The sequence below is a fragment of the Nannospalax galili genome, unplaced genomic scaffold, assembly GCF_000622305.1.
Source record: "Nannospalax galili isolate Female #2095 unplaced genomic scaffold, S.galili_v1.0 scaffold34, whole genome shotgun sequence".
NCBI lineage: Eukaryota > Metazoa > Chordata > Mammalia > Rodentia > Spalacidae > Nannospalax > Nannospalax galili.
The window spans coordinates 10,069,618-10,087,469 of NW_008338996.1; the positions used below are offsets into that span (position 1 = coordinate 10,069,618).

The 17,852-nt window shown below is 45.1% G+C and overlaps 2 protein-coding genes across 2 annotated transcripts in view; one reads left to right on the plus strand and one right to left on the minus strand.

Annotated features, from left to right (window-relative positions):
* Positions 1–9,181: 9,181 nt before the first annotated feature.
* Rnf183 (ring finger protein 183) lies at positions 9,182–9,760 on the plus strand. The gene has a single exon (XM_008833514.1). It carries the CDS (start codon positions 9,182–9,184, stop codon positions 9,758–9,760), a length of 579 nt encoding a protein of 192 aa, XP_008831736.1.
* Positions 9,761–14,053: 4,293 nt separating this feature from the next.
* Prpf4 (pre-mRNA processing factor 4) overlaps positions 14,054–17,852 on the minus strand; it is an 18,856-nt gene continuing 15,057 nt past the window's right edge. The window contains exons 10-13 of the mRNA XM_008833545.3: positions 16,008–16,130; positions 15,792–15,899; positions 15,584–15,702; positions 14,054–14,566 (exon numbers count right to left, since the gene is read on the minus strand). Of these exons, the coding sequence (XP_008831767.1) occupies positions 14,373–14,566; positions 15,584–15,702; positions 15,792–15,899; positions 16,008–16,130 (544 nt within the window). The 3' untranslated portion in view covers positions 14,054–14,372. The remainder of the gene's footprint in view (positions 14,567–15,583; positions 15,703–15,791; positions 15,900–16,007; positions 16,131–17,852) is intronic.

The following is a 17,852-nucleotide window of genomic DNA, read 5'->3' on the forward strand; positions in this document are numbered from 1 at the left end:
CCTGTCTCAAAACACAAATACAAAACCAAAAGATGAATACATTAATTATAGGATTAGATTATTAGGGGGTGGGTTAAATAATTTATAGCACAGTTACTCAATGAAATATAATACAACCATTATAAAAATGAAGAAAGCAGGCTGGTGAGATGGTACAACAGGGAAGGGCACTTGCCGCCAAGCCTAAAGACCTGAGTTCAGTCCCCAGAACCTACATAGTGGAAGTAGAGAAGTGGCTTCTACATGTCTTCTCATTGCCACATGCATGTCATGGCACACGTGTGTGCATGCACACATGCACACAAATAAATGATCAGGGCCACCTCATAGGGAATAAAATTAAAATTTAAAAATGAAGAAAACTTACTGCATCCTGATTCCCTGCACCCAGATTAGCTACGTTCTCCAGCTTAGTTTGTCAGACCCTCCACAGGCTGTCCCCACGCACACCTTGCCTTTGGCCTCCTGATCTGCCTGCCACTGACCTGCCCACTACTCTGACTAGTATGCTGAACACCATTCATCCAAGAAGCTTCTTTTTGCAACAGATGGAGACTATTACAGAGTTCCACACCTGGTCACACACAGAGAATATGTATCTGAGAGATGTCCCGCACTAAGTGACACTGGTACAGTGGATCATCTATGCCTAAGGCTAACAGAACATAGCAGAACTGGAGGGTAGAGAGAATATGAATACATTCCTCAACTCTCACCAGCAAAGTTTCCTCATACAACAGAGTGGGATGTACACAGAAGGCCACAACTGGCTTAAGTTTTAGAGACTAAGAGACTGCAGAGTGTGTGTCCCTGGATAGGACGCCTATATTAAACCTCACTCACCCATGGCTTAGGGACCATTGAGGAAGATGGGGTGGAAAGATTGTAAGAATCAGAGTTGGTCCATGAACATAAGGAAACAGAGGCTTTCAGGCCTCTGGGAACTTGCTCATATGAACTTGCAATGATGGTGGCAGCGTTCACAAGACCCATACTAACTCAATCAGATAAAAACCCAGCATAGAACTGGGGAAATGGGCAGCAGGTCCCAATCTTAGCCAAGGAACTGTTGGTAACCAATTACTGTGGGGAGAGAGACAGTTGATCTTCTTTAAGGGGGTGGCTCTAGATAGGCTGACTAGTCTCCATTGGATGAACTTGCACTGAATGACATCTGGGTACAAATGTACAGATAAGCCTTAATATGTATGACAGAATGCATGAAATCTGGGCTATAGGTGGTGTGGATAGGAGAGAAAGTCTAAATTTGATTAAGATCTATGATATGAAAGGCACAGAAACTCAATATACATAAAAAAAATAATAAATTACTGATCTGAAAAATAAAGAAATTTAGTTACCAATACAAGATGATATCTCAGATACATTGTTGTTAAAAAACAGAAAGGTGCAAAACAATCTATTGAACACACATATTTGGGGAAAGGATGAAAAGAAATACATAGACATTTTGCTTGTGTGAGCAAAGTGGATACACTTTTGGAAGATGATGAGATAGACTTCAGACTGACTGCCAGTCCCACTCTTTTTTTTTGATACAGGGTCTCCCTGTAGCCCCAGCAGGTCTGGAATCTGGAACTCACCATGCAGACTGGGCTGGCCTTGATCTCACAGAGATCCACCTGCCTCTGCCTCCCGAGTGCTGGGATTAAGCCACCATGCCCAGGCCAGTCCCCACTCTTAAACTGCTGTGTATTTCGTCTGCATTTGCCTGATCTCACTGTCACAATTTCTCTATGTATTATCACATGTAATCAGCAGACTGAGTAGTGTGTGTGTATGTATGTGTTGCATGCAAAGGCCAGAGGAGAATGTCAGGTGCCTTCCTCTATGGCTCTCCACTTTATTCCTGAGACAGAGTTTCCCCCTAAACTGGGAGCTTTCCTTTTAGGCTAGGCTGACTGGTCAGCAGCTCCCAGAATCTGCCTGTCTCTGCACCCAGCCCTGCCAGTGCTGGAGTTACAGGCACCTGCATAGCAAGTGCTCTTACTCACTGAGCCATCTCCGCAGCCCCTGAGTAGGTGGATTTTTATTCCCAGTTTCATGCGAGGAAGCTGAGGCTTGGTGACGTGAAGTCATTTGTCTTTATTGCTAGTATGTATGCAGAGGTCATTGATTCTGGATTCTTAGTGGGTCTTGACTCTGACCCCAACATCTGGCCTGCTGGTGAATTCAGGCTCTTCCTACTCATGCTTACTGGACTGTCCTTTGACTGTATTTTTCTGCTGGGTTATTTGTATTTTGCAAGGGCTCTGTGTGCTGTCTTTGCAGTGCCTCAGAGTAGCCAAGTGCCTGGCTTCAGAGATCTCCTATCTTCCTGTCAAAGCCAGTGCTGGTCAAAGCAGGTCAGCCCAGAGCAAGAGGATGGCCAGAGCCCCACCCCTCCCAGAACAGAGGCTTTCAAGGATGAGTGAACTTCCTCCTACCAGATCAGAGAAAGAGCAAGAGTTTTTCATAGGAGCAAGACGGAGAGACCAAAGCTTCGAGGTGCCCTGTATGTGCAGGCAGTCCAAAGTCACCCGAGAGGAGAAGAGGGAAACCATCCATCCAGAGAGTGGGTCAAGTGCTGGGAGACAATGCCAATGAGTAGCCTGGAAGCCAGTACAGACACTGGAGCTCAGCACACATGCTTGAGGGATACACTGGGGAAGGAGGCCACCTCTTGCAGCAGCAGGTAAGGAACAGAACCTGGCTGAGCAGGCAGCATCACTCATGGAATCTGTCCTGGAAGGCAGGCTCCTGGGTCACTTTTTACTCTTTTGTCTTTGAAACCCTGACCAAGTCACTTCATATCCTGAGCCCTGGCTTCCCTGTCTATCAGATGGTATAAACAAAATCATGCTAACTTAGGTACTGGGCACCTGCTGTGTTCTGTAGACATGCTAGACTATTCCTTCCTTATAGCAACCCTCTAAAGAGGGATCATCAGCCTCTTCAGCAGAGGAAAGTGAAGTCATTGATTTGGATCGGCAAGAGTCTTGTTTCAAAGTGTGCAGACTTTTTACTCCCCTTTCTATGTTATTCCTAGGGTGGGTTTAGAGAATCAAATGGCCTCACAGAAATGGAAACTAATTGGAAAAGGCAATTATACTCTGTAGGTGTGTTGGCCCCTGGGAAGGACAGATCCCCTTTGAAAACCATGAGGTGTTGTCAATCTGTGTCAATTTTGTGTGTCTATCTATCATCAGGGTGTTGAACAAGCACATCAGGGAATACTGCAGACAGTTACTGTTTGGTGATGTCTGTGGGGCAGTGTTTAGGGCATACTGTCCCTGAGCTGTCCAGGCAAGAGGCTGGGGTTAATAAACACCAGTGTGTCTCCCAGACAGATGAGACTCTGACCAACTGACCTCAGAGAGCAGCAGGTGTGTGAGGGAAGCAATGCTGATAAGGACCCAAGTAACACTGGCACCTCTCTCCCCTTGAACAGCTGTGTAGAACTTTGGCTGTGGAACTTCAGAAAATGTAGGTCTGATCTGGGGTGTTGAAGGGGTGAGCTTTAAGATAGCAAGACAAACTTACCAGAGTAAAATGAACATTTTCAAGTAATAGAATTAAAAACAAAAGCTCTATCTTGCCCCCAACTATTGACATTATCTTTCTGGACATTTTTTCCCATTGTGTATATATTTTTCAGTTGTAATAGGTTTACTATATTTTGTTTTTAATTTTTATTTAATTTTTTTATGTGTATGAGTGTTTTGCCTGCATATATGTAAGTGCACTCATGTTGTGCGATGCCAGCAGAGGCATCAGATCCCCTGGAACTGGAGTTACAGATGGCTGTTAGCCACCATGTGGGTGCTGGGAACTGAAACTGGGTCCTCTGCAAGAGCAGCCAGTGCTCTTAACCTCTGAGCCATCTCTCTAGGCCCTATGTTTATGTATATGAGTGTTTTGCCTGTACATATGTAAGTGAACCTTTGTTGTGCAATGTCCACAGAGGCCCGAAAAGAGTCATTTGCAAGAGCAGCCAGTGCTTTTAACTGCTGAGCCATCTCTCTAGCCCCCCTTAAAAACTTTTTTAAAATTGTATCATTTTAAAGGTCTCAGAATGTCTCTCTTTTAAAACTATCTGTAGTAATAACACAAACCACCTTTCAGAGAGAGAACTGGGCTCGATCTACATGTTTACTTTTTAAAATATTTTATTATTTTTATTTTATGTATATGCGTGTATTGCCTGCTTGTAGGTAAGTGCACTCATGTCATGCAATGCCCATGGAGGACAGAAGAGGCTGTCGGATTCCCTGGAACTGGAGTTACAGACAGTTGTTAGCTGCCATGTGGGTACTGGAATTCAAACCCGGGTCTTCTGCAAGAACAGCCAGTGTTCTTAACCACTGAGCCATCTCTCCAGCCCCAACTCTCTTAAAATTTTTTAAAATTTATTTTTATGTGCATGAGTGTTATGCCTGCATGTATGTAAGTGCACTGGTGTTGTGCAGTGCCTGAGGAGGTCAGAAGCGAGTGATGGATTCCCTGGAACTGGGGTTAGCTAACAGTTGTTAGCTGTCATGTGGGTTCTGGGACTCGAACCTGGATCTTCTGCAAGAGCAGCCAGTGTTCTTAACCACTGAGCCATCTCTCCAGCCCCAACTCTCTTAAAATTTTTTAAAATTTATTTTTATGTGTATGAGTGTTATGCCTGCATGCATGTAAGTGTACCCATGTTGTACAGTACCCATGGAGGCCAGAAGAGGACATTGAATCCCCTAGTACTGGAGTTACAAACGGTTGTTAGCTGCCATGTAGGTGCTGGGAATCAAACCCAGATCCTCTGCAAGAGCAGCTAGTGCTGTGCTCGTAACCATTGAGCCATCTCTCCAGCCTTGTTTACCCTCTTTTTTAAATTTAGATTTTATTTTAATTATGTGTGTAAATGTGTGTCTGTGTGTGGGTATGTGTACATGTAATGCAGGTGGCTATGTAGGTCAAAGGCATCAGATCCCCTGGAGTTGAAGTTATAGGCAGTTGTGAGCCACCCACCGTGGGTTCTGGGGAGCAAACTCAGATTCTCTGCAGGAGCAGCACTCTTAATCACTGAGCCATCTCTCTAGCCCTTTACCATCTTTACCTGGACTCAGTCTAAAAGCTTCTCTTGCAAAGGCTAGAGGTGTAACTCAGTGGTGGGTGCCCTGTGTGAGCGAGGCCCTGGGCTCAATCCTCAGCACCTTAAGAAAACAAGCTAAAAGCTTCACTACTTTCAGTTTTCTTTTCACAAAGGGAAACTGAGGGAGGGAAGCCAAGCAACTCACCTGGATTTATAGTCCTAACAAGTGGTGGTCATGACCCTTAACAACTTGGTTCCAGAATCTATAACCTTATTCCTAAGACGTCTATTGACTTCTTGGAAAGTGGTTTTGATTCTGTCTCTAAAGGGACCTTTTATGCCACCCCACCTTTTCTTTTTCTTTTTTCTTTTTTTGATGAAAAAATTGTACTATACAAAATACTGGGCTTCATAAAGACATATCCATAAAGACATATCCATTCATTGTACTTAGCTCATCTTCATCCCTCACTATTCTCCCCTCCCTCCTCACCTCTCTCACTGGCCCCTTTCCTTCCCTTAACAGTATTCCTTCTGCTTTTATGGTGTGTGTGTGTGTGTGTGTGTGTGTGTGTGTGTGTGTGTGTGTGTGTGTACATGTGTGCATCTGGATTTCATGAGAGAAAGCATGTGATATTTTGTCTTTCTTTTCCTCCCGTTACCTTTGCTAGCTCCCCATCTCCTTCCTTAGACCTCTCCATCCCTCAATAAACCCCTTCTATCCATGTCGTGTGTGTGTACCCCTTGCCAGCATTTATTGTCCTTTGCTTTCTTGATGTCCATCCCAACTAGGGCAAGATGGAATTTCAGTGCATGTTAATTTACATTTCTCTGATGGCTAGGGGTACTGAACATTTCTTCAAATATTTATTGTGTGCCATCTCCTTTTATGTCCACCTTTGCCTGAGCTACATCACAATCATCACACGCCTAGTCTACACTGCTCTAACCTTAGCTCATCTTTCTTTTTCACTCTTGGCCCTTCCAGTCTATTCTCTGTTCTGAAGCTGGAATACCATTTTAAAAATGGAAATGTGGGGCTGGAGAGAGGACTCAGTGGTTAAGAGCACTGGCTACTTTTGCAGAGGACCTGGGTTCAATTCCCAGCACCTACATGGTGGCTAACAACCGTCTATCACTCCAGTTCCAGGGGATCTGACGTCTGGCCTCTGTGGGCATTGCACATGTGTGGTGCACTTACATACATGCAGGCAAAACACTCATACACATAAAATAAAAATGAATAAATAAATAATAGAAATAGAAATCAAGTGTGGTGGCTCACACTTGTAATCCCAGCACTTGGCATTCAGGAGGCAAGAGAGCCATGGGCTACATAGCAAATTCAAGGCAAACCTGGGATACAGAATAAGACCCTGTCTCAAATAGACAAAAAGGGAACTAGGTCAGGGAAGCCTGCCACCATCAATAAATCACAAATGAGTTCCTGAGCTTCCAGGTCCTGTCCCCACCTCCCTGACTTCACTCTGAGCACTGAGCACTTGTGCACCCTAGCCCCTTGGCTACCCTGATCTTTTACTTCCTCTCACAGGCAGAACTCATCTCTGGACTTTGACATGTGCTGTTCCCTGGACCTGACATGCTTTTTCTCTCCTTTGCCTGGCTGAGTTCTTTTTATTCTGAGTTTCAGAATTTACATCACCCCTTTGGAGAAAACTGCCATTCCAAGCCCATTTTTCTTTCTGTTCTTTGTAGCATTCATTAAAATTATGTATTTTGCTGGTGACACACACCTTTATATATTTTATTATTATTTTATGTGTACGAGTGTATGGCCTGCATGTATGTAAGTGTGGTGGCACACAACTTTAATCCCAGCACTCGGGAGGCAGAGGCAGGTAGATTTCTGTGAGTTGGAGGCCAGCCTATTCTACATAGTGAGTTCAGGTCAGCCAGGGCTACATAGTAAGACCTTGTATAAAAAATGTGTTCACCCAATGCCTAGCACAGCACCTGGCATGTGCTAAGCACTCAGTGATGTGAAAGGGATGGAAGTATCACATCCTGGCTGCTCTCCTAGCGTTGGTTAGGGCTGTACCATCTCTCTGGAATACCTTCATCCCCTTCTTCCCTGTTTGGATCAGTGACTGAGGTCTAGATAAAACCAGGAAGCCATAGGTAAAAGTGGAAGAAAGTTTTGCTTCAGGCATCAAAGTGGTCATAGAGGGATCCAAGGAAGATGTGCTGCCTCCGGGTATTCCCTTCCCTTCCTTGGTTCCCACCCTGAGGGTCTTACTGCCATAAAAAAAAAATCGATGAAGCCGAGTGTGGTGGCACACACTTTTAATCCCAGCAGTCAGGAGGCAGAGGCAGGTGGATCTCTGTGAGTTCAAGGCTAGCCTGGTCTATATAGTGAGTTCCAGGCCAGCTGGGGCTACGGGGAGACCGTTTCAAAAAGACCAAAAAAAAAAAAAAATCGATGAAACAGAAACACTTCCTATCAGCTGCTCCCACGAACACAGCAGGTGGACTGAATGGATGCAGTGGACTGGGAATCCAAAGACATGTGTCCCAGTGCCACCATGACTAGCTGGATGAATCATGTCTTGCTTCCATCTACAAAGTATGTGGTTTCAACAGAGAAGTCATTTTCTAAATGTTTTCCCCCAGCAGCTCAACTCTTCAAATAATTTAAATGACCAAAATAAGAAACAGATAAAAGCCAAGTGTTTCCCGAAATGGGGGAGCAGGGCTGAATCACTCCTCCCTCCCAACTGCCCCCTTTAAGTCTCCAAGGTTGGCAGGATGGCCAGCTCTGGAACTGTTAACTTGTCCCTGTTCTAAGAACAAAGGAGGCTGCTACTTTGGTCACAGCTACTTAGACGAGTTAAAGGACAAGAGGGGGAGGAAGAGGCCTCATTAATTTGATAGATCTAGGTGAAATGTGCAGCAAGAGAAGTGCACAGCAGGCAGCTCCTTTGTGTTGGAGGATGTTCCAGCCATTTTAGAAAAGAAATGAGGGCCCAGGAGAGAGGAAACCCAGAAGACTTGCCCTCCTGGTGATCTAGAAGGAGGAAACTGCCACCCTTACCTTTCCAGTCCAGGGATTTCAGGTAGGGAAAGAGGCACCTGCAGACCTGCAGCTACTCCAGATTCAATCAGTTGCCACACCCTGGGTGTGTGTGGTGCACTTGGGTCCCCATCTCCTAGGCACCACTCTGGCAGCTCTCTGGCCTTGACTCCAGGCAGGTGTGCTGAGGCTGTGGCCGGGCCACCTGGCAGCTCCAGGTGCTGTGAGTATGCTGCCATGGAAACGGCCCTGGGGTTGATGGCAAGAAGGCAGTTTCTCAAAGCTAGGCGGATTCAGGAGAGGAAGAGACTGGAGCCTCAGACCCTTCAGAGTAGCCTCTCGGACCCCTCTCTTACAGTCCATAGAAGCCCAGGTGGGTGTCAGAACGAAGTGGGAGGATGAACCAGGGAGGCAGAGATCTGGGAAAAGGCACACAGGGCTGATCTGGGGGTCTCCCCCAAATTTCCAAGTCAAGGAGAAAAGGCACACAGGGCTGCTCACCAGGACCGGAACTGGTCAATCAGCTATAAAGAGTTGGGCACTGGCCCAAGGAGGGAAAGAGGGGCTGGTATTTGTCCCCTGAGGGGGGGGGCAGATCAGTGAATCACAAAACCCATCTCTGTGCTAATCAGGGATATGAAGGTGCAGGGAAGGAATAGCTGTCCTTTAGCAAGACACCCTGTGGTTTGCCCTCATGCTCCCTGGTGGCAAGGTGGCCTAGAACAACCACATGGCGCATAGGTGGCATTTTTGGTCATCTTCAAAGCCCAGGTGCCGTCACCTTTTATGGCAGCTCAATCTGGTGCTGCTGGTGGGGAGACTCAGGCCTTCATCCTGGGAAGGGGTGGCTGTGCAGCTCAGACTTAAGTCAGTGACCTAAGACTGGGTGCTCTGGGACCAACATGATTTCTTTCGAATCAACGTTCCTCCTCCTGTGAAATTCGGGTGGTCGTTTAACCTCCTGAACTGGGAGCTGCAGACCAAGCCTAGGGAGAGAGCCTCATGGGTGTGTTTTTGCTTTTTTATTCCCCTCTGCCAGGACATTCCCTGTGAGGTTCCCTGCATGTGGTCTGAGGATGACTGAGCCACAGGGTCAGGAGCTCACGGCTGAATGCCCTGTCTGCTGGAACCCCTTCAACAACACGTTCCATACTCCCAAAGTGCTGGACTGTTGCCACTCCTTCTGTGTGGAATGCCTGGCCCACCTCAGCCTAGTGACCCCGGCCCGGCGCCGCTTGCTCTGCCCACTTTGTCGGCAGCCCACCGTGCTGGCCTCAGGGCAACCTGTTACTGACTTACCCACGGACACTGCCATGCTGTCCCTGCTCCGCCTGGAGCCCCATCACGTCATCCTTGAGGGCCACCAGCTCTGTCTCAAGGACCAGCCCAAGAACCGCTATTACTTGCGCCAGCCTCGAGTCTACACACTGGACCTTGGACCAGAGCCTGGGAGCCAGCCTGGGCACCCCCAGGACACAGCCCCTGCCACCAGGCCTGTACCAATCCCCATTCCCAGCCACTATTCTCTGAGGGAGTGTTTCCGCAACCCTTACTTCCAGATCTTTACCTACCTGATGGCTGTCATCCTCAGCGTGACTCTGCTGCTCATCTTCTCCATCTTTTGGACTAAGCAGCTCTTTTGGGGTATGGGGTGAGTGCTGTTCCAGGATAAGGAACCAGCTGCTGCTGGGATGGGGCCTGTAGCCTCCTTTGATGTTGTCTTCCTTGTAGTATTGCTCATTTTACAGCCCAGGGATCAGTTGGATCTTGTCTGCTTTGGGACCAGACATGGTCCTATCATACTGAGAGGAAGAGCTGAAGGGCCAGAGACCTGAGTGTGAACTGTGGGGTCATGGCAGGCACAGCAGCAGATCTGTGACTACATGGCCACACAGCAAATTGTGCCAAAGGGCTCTACAGTTTCCAGTCAGAAATGTATTACATTTCTCAGTGGAGCTGCCTGGGACTCAGCTGTGTTCAGTTGCGCTTTTCATGTGTGTTGCTGACATTTTGCAGTGTTTCAATTCTGTGGGCAAATGTACTTGTTTCCCCCTTTCGGCTTTCTCTCTGATTCTTGCCACCAGTTCCAGTAAAAAGAATTTATTCCTTCCACAACCATTTATTGGGCAGGCATGGGGGAGAAAAGGTAGGGGTTTCCAGAGATGGCAGGTTGGTCTTACTGGCAGGGAGGGTATACAGGACCTCTTCAGTGTGCAGTTCTTCAGCATAGAGTGTGAGATGAGTTTGGAGGAAGCCAGAATGTGTGGCAAGAACCTGAGGTCTAAGGAACAGGTCTCTATTCCTCTTGGTCAGTGCAGAGGATGCCTGCAGGAGCTGGTCTCAAAGAGGTAAGGTGAACACCTGGGTAATGCTACGTCCCAGACGGGAGTAGGCTGAGGCACAGGGAGTGACCCTGTTCTTCACATGACAGAATGCAGGAACCAAGGACCTGAAATTCAGTCATTCCAGTGGCTGCTGGAGAGGGTGCCACGATGCAGTGTCTGAACTTGTTTTAATCTGGCCTTCTGGCTCCAGTCTCTGAAGCAATCCCAAAGTAGTTAAAACACAATTAAGAAAAAAGATATTTTACATTTAAAAATTTGTAGAATACAGTTAGAAGTCAGAACTTGAGTCAGTTTTATTTACTATAAATAACAGTTTTACAGAACTAGCTTTTATAAATTCCATAGGGGTCTGAAAGTAAAAGATATTCCAAAATGGCCAAGACGTAAAATCTATTTTGCATTTATTAAAACCAGTAGGTCTAAGCTCCAATGTGGAGAGTTTCTCCATTACAAAACTGGAAAGCTACCCATGTTTTCCTCCAGAGGCCAGCCCTTGCGATCCATTGGCACCATCAGATAATTGCACTGATGTGGAGACTCATCCTCTCCCCACTGACTTCATTTTCTACACTTTTGTTCCTTAATTCGTGGCAGGTTAAGTTAGGCAATGATCTCACCATATTCTCTGAGCTAAGAGGGACAGGGACAGGAGCTGGGGAAAGATCAACAGGGAGCATTTTCCCTGCACTAGGGCCCACTGGTCTAAGGAAGCTTCATCCTGCTGACAGAACTAAAGCTCTGCCCAAAGTCACCCAACTAGCAAGTGGTAGAATACTTCAGCAAGAATACAACTCACATTCTTGGGATAGTTGGTACACCAGAACTAGATATAGGGCTGAGTTACTTAAACAGAAAAATATTTAAAATTCTATTTTGCATTTGAAGTTCTAACCTCAGGGCAGTGTATTACTTTTGTGTCACTGTGATCACAATACCTAATGGAAACAAGACAGGTTGATTTAGGCTCACTGTTTCAGGTGGAAGTTTGTTGCAGGCACTCATCACATAACAGAAGACCAGGAGGCAGAGAGCTGCTGGAATCAGAAGCTGGGCTAACTACCTTCAATGGCCCAGTGACCTACTTTCTCCAGCCAGGTTCCACACCCTAGAGGTTCAACAGCACCTAACAGTACAACCAGCTGGGGACATTTCTGGTTCAAACCTTGACAAAGTCTCATCTTATGGGGCAAAGAGTTGAGGCACCTTCCACAGTGCTCAATCAAGGGCATGGGGTATACTTCTGTATTTAGTGTGCCCAGGCCAGGGGCACAGACCTGTTCTATACAAGGAAGCATCACCCATCGTAAAGGAAGAGGGGAAAGGAACTCTTATCTCAGAGTCAGAGATGGAATGATATGTCAACAGGAATCTACAAGATGAAAAGCTGACTTTGTACATGAATCAGACCACAAGGGCTACACTTGCTCATCAGTGTGGCCAACATCCTCGATAAAACCTGTAAAATCTTTCTACAGGCTCTCAAATGGTCAGACAATTTGGGTTCAAATTCAGTTTCCACCACTGACTAGCTGGGTAACTGAACAACTTATTTGAGTGCTTGACCATAAAAAGGTTGGATGAGTTGCCTGAATGTGCCTGGTTCATCATCCACAGGGAGTAAGGGTTCTAAACAGTAGCTCTGATGTTCATAATCTCATCACTGACATGAAAAGCCACATTTGGCTTTATGCTTCTCAGCCAACCACTTTTATACAATGATGGTTGATGAAATGGATATTTCATCAGACATTTGTTCTGCCAAAAGCTTAGATGAAACATTTCAACTCAATCACTCTCTGGGAACAACCAAAGACATAAGGTCAAGTCTGTAGTAAAATTTAAACCTGAGAAACTGAAAACCTTTGTTAGTGTGCCGTATCCAGATTTACCATCAGATTTACTGATGGTAAAACATCAGTCTCATTATTTTATAAACACTACAAAAACAGTAAAAAAAAGTTACATGGAAAACTGTAAAAGACACAATTGGCTAATGGTAGTGAAATGCCCAAGGGAGGGTAGACCTGTACCACCCTCAGGAACTCTAACTATGGCTATAACCGAACAGATTAAAAACAGTGTTTAGCTATATGCCACATACCCAGAATTACAGAAGAGTCACCAGCCATACCTGCTGAAACAGTAAAAATTTGAATACTCAAAGGGAAGCCATGTTCAAGCCCATATTAATCTTTTCCAAATTCCTTTTGTGTGGATTTACTTTGCAATTTGAGTCTAGGGGATGTATGTCTGCAGCAGGAAGGTGATGACTGATGAGAAATGATGTGGCCTACAACACTACTAAAAAAGTTGTTGACTGCTGGGTGTGGTGGCTTATCCCTGCAATTCATAGCACTTGGAAGGCAGAGAGGCAGGGAAATTAACCTGAAATACATAGCAAGACCCTATCTTAAAAAAAACCTATCCATGGGGGCTGGAGAGATGGCTCAGTTGTTCTTGCCAGACTGGTTGTTCTTGCAGAAGACCCAGGTTTGAATCCTAGCACCTACATGGCAGCTAACAACTGTCCCTAACTCCAGTCCCAGGGGATCTGACACGGGTGCACTTACCTACATGCAGGCAATACATGCATACACATAGAAAAAAAAAACAAAACAAAACCTAACTACAAAACCCCAAAACACTTGTTAACAAAGTGACTCCTGAGGAGACAGAAACTGGAGCAATCCATGTATGGTATGTTAGATCTCACAACTCAAAAAGGGACCTGCCGGGCGTGGTGGCGCACGACTTTAATCCCAGCACTCGGGAGGCAGAGGCAGGCGGATCTCTGTGAGTTCAAGGCCAGCCTGGTCTACAAAGTGAGTTCCAGGCCAGTTGGGGCTATAGGGAAACCCTGTCTCAAAAAGACCAAAAAAAAAAAGGGACTAAGGGACTTCCTTGGACTAGAATTCAGAAATGCTAACTAGAAAATAATTCTTTGAAGAATAGTTTTTATACTCTCAACAAGTATATAATAAAAAATGTTTGAGAATGCCCATTAGGGACCCCCCCAGTTACTCTGATATGGAAATATCCTTTAATACATTAAGTATACCCTTTAAATAACAAACAGAAAGGATGTTGTACAATATAAACAATCACATTCGAATTTTGACACAATGGCCTTGCTTTAGGGTATCATGAAGGATGCCAAACTTCAAAACGGAAAACATTTTTCCTGATAAGGCAAGTGTTCAGTTCTGAGTTTCCCGATGTAGTTAACATTCCACATGAACTCCAAAGGAAGAGGGCCGATCTTTACTGCACAACCATCAGCACAGCTGCAGTCTACTGCTTTACTTTTCATTCTTAAGGGAAGGAGAGGGGCTCTCTGTCAGCTACTGACTGTTCAAGTAACGCATGGCGACATGCCCTCTTACCTGAAGAACTTTGGAATACCCCAGCCATCTTCCTTGCTAGATCACATGTAGTCCTGAACACATAAAATGGAACAGAGAATCAAGTTTCAAGAATTAAAAATGCCATCACTCAAGAGGCAGAGGCAGGAGGATCCCAGATGTGAGGCTAGCCTGGTCTACATACTAAGTTCTAGGCAAACTAGGGCTACATAGAAAGACCCTGTCTCAATAACCCAAAAAAAAAAAAAAAAAAAAAAAATGCAAAGAAGTCACAATCCTGAGTGCTGAGGGAGGCGGAAGGGCATTCAAAAAAACGATTAAACAATGTCTACATAGTTCATGGCAGAACCTGAGGACGAGAACTGAGTTGTAACCACAAAAGGGTTTTTGCCATCACTTAGAGACTGGGCTGTCTACTTGGAAGTGAGGCTGATGGGAAAATCCAATCCGAAGCATGGTAATTGGCAGAAAACATGATAGAACAAAATACAATTTTTCTTTTGCTGAAAATGGTTTCTAAGGGAGAGCTTGAGGTCAAAGTCCGTCTTCTATGGTCTTGCCTACTCTGCCATCCAGAGCTTGAAGGTCCTATCATATGAACAAGTAGCTATGAGTTGTCCATCAGAAGAGATGTCTAGGCCCATCACTTTGCCCTCATGTCCAGCCAGTGTCTTCAGTGGGGACCAGCCTGGGTGGGTCCAGATCTTGGCTGTGTTATCATAGGCACCAGTGAGTAAGAAGTTTCCATGGATAGCTGCAGGAGAAAAAGAGTAGTTAGCTTCAAAAAGTGCTCAAAAGAGCATAAGAAAACATTACAAAGATCTGCCAAAGCATACTGTTTCGAAAGAGAAGGTATTGCTATTTCAGAAAAACCCAACACATGGATTGTATATTTCTCTTGGGCCTCCAAGACAAAGGAACAATTGTGGGCAGACTGACAACAGTAAAAACAGTTTGGCTCTCTCCCTGGTAATCAGGATACAGTGCCTGGACTGTCCGTCCATGGAGGAAAGAATGAAGCATTTATGGAAGTCTTTTTTTTTTTGGGTCTTTTTGAAACAGAGTCTCCCTGTAGCTCCAGCTGTCCTGGAACTCACTATGTAGACCAGGCTGGCCTCAAACTCACACAGATCTGCCTGCCTCTGCCTCCACACCCGGCTGGAAGTCTTTACTTTGTGGCAACAAGAAGCATGCTTTGCTACTGTCTACAGGTATGGCAGAGGGAAAAAAATTATAATTTGCTTCTTTTTTAAAAAACATTTTTAAGCAGGGCGTGGTGGCGCATGCCTTTAGTCCCAGCACTTGGAAGGCAGAAGCAGGTGGATCTCTGTGAGTTCCAGGCCAGCCTGGTCTACAGAGTGAGTTCCAGGCCAGCTGGGGCTACAGGGAGACTCTGTCTCAAAAAAAAAAAAAACCCACATTTTAAAATTTATTATCTTTATTTTATGTTTATGAGTGTTCTACCTACATGTATATAAATGCACTTGTGTTGTGCAATGCCTGAGGTGATCAGAAGAGGGCATCAGGTTCCCTGGAACTGGAGTTACAAATGGCTATTAGCCACCATGTGGTACTGGGAATCGAACCCGGGTCCTCTGCAAGAGCAGTCAGTGTTCTTAACAGCTGATCCATCTCTCCAGCCCCATAATTTGCTTCTTTAACAGAGGTCAAAGTCAAACTCTTGTCTAGTTCCATGTCTAAGTTAAGCTAGCACCTGGCTTGTATCCCACAGGAATGCAACCTGGTGTTTAGGATGAGGACGAAAGCTTACGCTCAAATTTGACCCCAGTCACTAAATTCTGATGGGCAGGGATGGTATAGACGCAGCGTCGCTGTCGAAGGTCCCACACTTTGCAGGTGTTGTCACCACTTCCAGTTGCAATGTGGTAGCTATGGATCAGAGGAAGCATCAAAGTTAGAAATAAGGAGTACTGCCTAAGAACCCTTCCCCTATCTCTTCTCCAGTGAGTTTACTTTACCCATTAGGGGAGAAATTTATCCCGTAGATTTCCTTCAGGTGGCCTTCTAGGAACATGATGCAGCGTCCTGTACGCAGGTCCCAAACCCGGCCAAATGCATCCAGTCCCCTGAGGAGACAACATACATGAATGTTCTGAATTTAGTTCTATATGGAGGCAGGTATGTCTAGAAGTGAAACTACTGGGTTGCCCCTTACTTTGTGGAAGAAGTCTTACCCAGTGCCAGCCAAAGAGCCATCTTGATGGAAGGCAATGTCATACACACCCATGCTGTGGCCTTCCTGATGCAGGATCTCCTCTTGAGCCTCTAAATCCCATAAGCGCCATGAACGGTCATAGCTTAAAAGAAAACAAAACAAACAAAACACACTAACAACTGACCAGCATATTGATTCAGTTTCCATAATGTACAAGAACTAAATAATTGTAGTTTAGCTTATACTTTTGTAACTTTTCAATCCAACTGTATTAACAAGAAATCTCTTCCTGGTATAAACAATGCCTCACCATCTAAGCCTATCGTTAGATGATAGTTGGGAGACTATGAACAAGCTGTAAATTTACCTTGGCGGTTGTTTGTTTTTCTTTTTTTTTTGAGACAGGGTTTCAACTATGCAGCTCTGGCTGCCTTGAACTCACAGAGATCTGCCTGCCTCTGCCTCTGCCTCTGCCTCTGCGGGGATTAAAAGTATCCACCACTACCCAGGTTACTGGCTAATTTTAGAAGAGAATTCCCTGGGTTGGGGGGTAAACTTCATGGTAGGAAGGCTTGCCTGGCATGCACAAGGCCCTGGATTCAGCCACTAACACAAAACAAAAACAAAATTCTCTAAGAATGGTTCAGTCAAGAATCTAACAAATTTTTCTCCCCTCATCCCACTGCTACACTACTTCACTCACTCAGCATGTATATATTTACTGGACATTAGAAAAAAAAAAAAAACCAAAAGGAAAAAACAGAGTAGAGAGTACAAAACAGACCCAAATATATGATCAAAATGTTTCCACCATGGGTGCGAAAGCAGTTTTAACAGACGTCTCCTCAGTAATTGTAGCAGACAGGTTATGTAGGTACAAATAAAGATAGAAAAGACAAACTCAGAAAGGGCAAAGCAACTGGACCCTGCACAATAGAGGATACATATAATCAATAAATATATGGCAAAATACTCAATAGCAACAGTCCTCAGGTAATAATTACAAATGGAAAGTAGTATTATGCACTTGCTACAATAGCAAAATAGTAAGATTGACAAGAGTAAATATGTTGGCAGGGGTTTGAAGCAAAGCCACCAGAACTCAGCATGTAACTGGCACAACCATTTTGAAAAGCCATATACAAGTTTTCATTCTGCAGAACAGGGTCTTACTATAAAGCCTAGGCTGTCTTAAACCTGTGATCCTCTTGCTATGGCTTGCTGAGTGTTGGGATACAGGCATATGCCATGTGCCTAGCTTGCCTCTAAGTATAAAAATATTAAACATAATTTACCCTATGAACTAACAACTGTACTGCTAAGTATTTACTCAAAAGAAAGGAAGGAAAAACAAATTTGAAAAAAGGCCTCATATAAGAATATTTATAGCTGGATGTGGTGGCGCACACCTTAATCCCAGCACTTGGGGAGGCAGAGGTAGGCGGATCTTTGTGAGTTTGTGGCCTGCCTGGGTTACATAGCAAGTTCCAGGCTAGCTGGGGCTACAAGGAGAACCTGTCTCAAAAAGACCGAAAAAAAAAAAAAAGAAAAGAAAAGAAAAGAAAATAGCTGGATGTGGTGGCGCACACCTTAATCCCAGCACTTGGGGAGGCAGAGGTAGGCGGATCTTTGTGAGTTTGTGGCCTGCCTGGGTTACATAGCAAGTTCCAGGCTAGCTGGGGCTACAAGGAGAACCTGTCTCAAAAAGACCGAAAAAAAAAAAAAAGAAAAGAAAAGAAAAGAAAAAAGAATATTTACAGTAGGGGTTAGAGAGAACGCTCAGCAGTTAAGAGCACTGGCTGCTCTTGTCACCCACATGGCAGCTAACAAGGTCCATAACTCCAGTTCTAGGGAATCTGACACA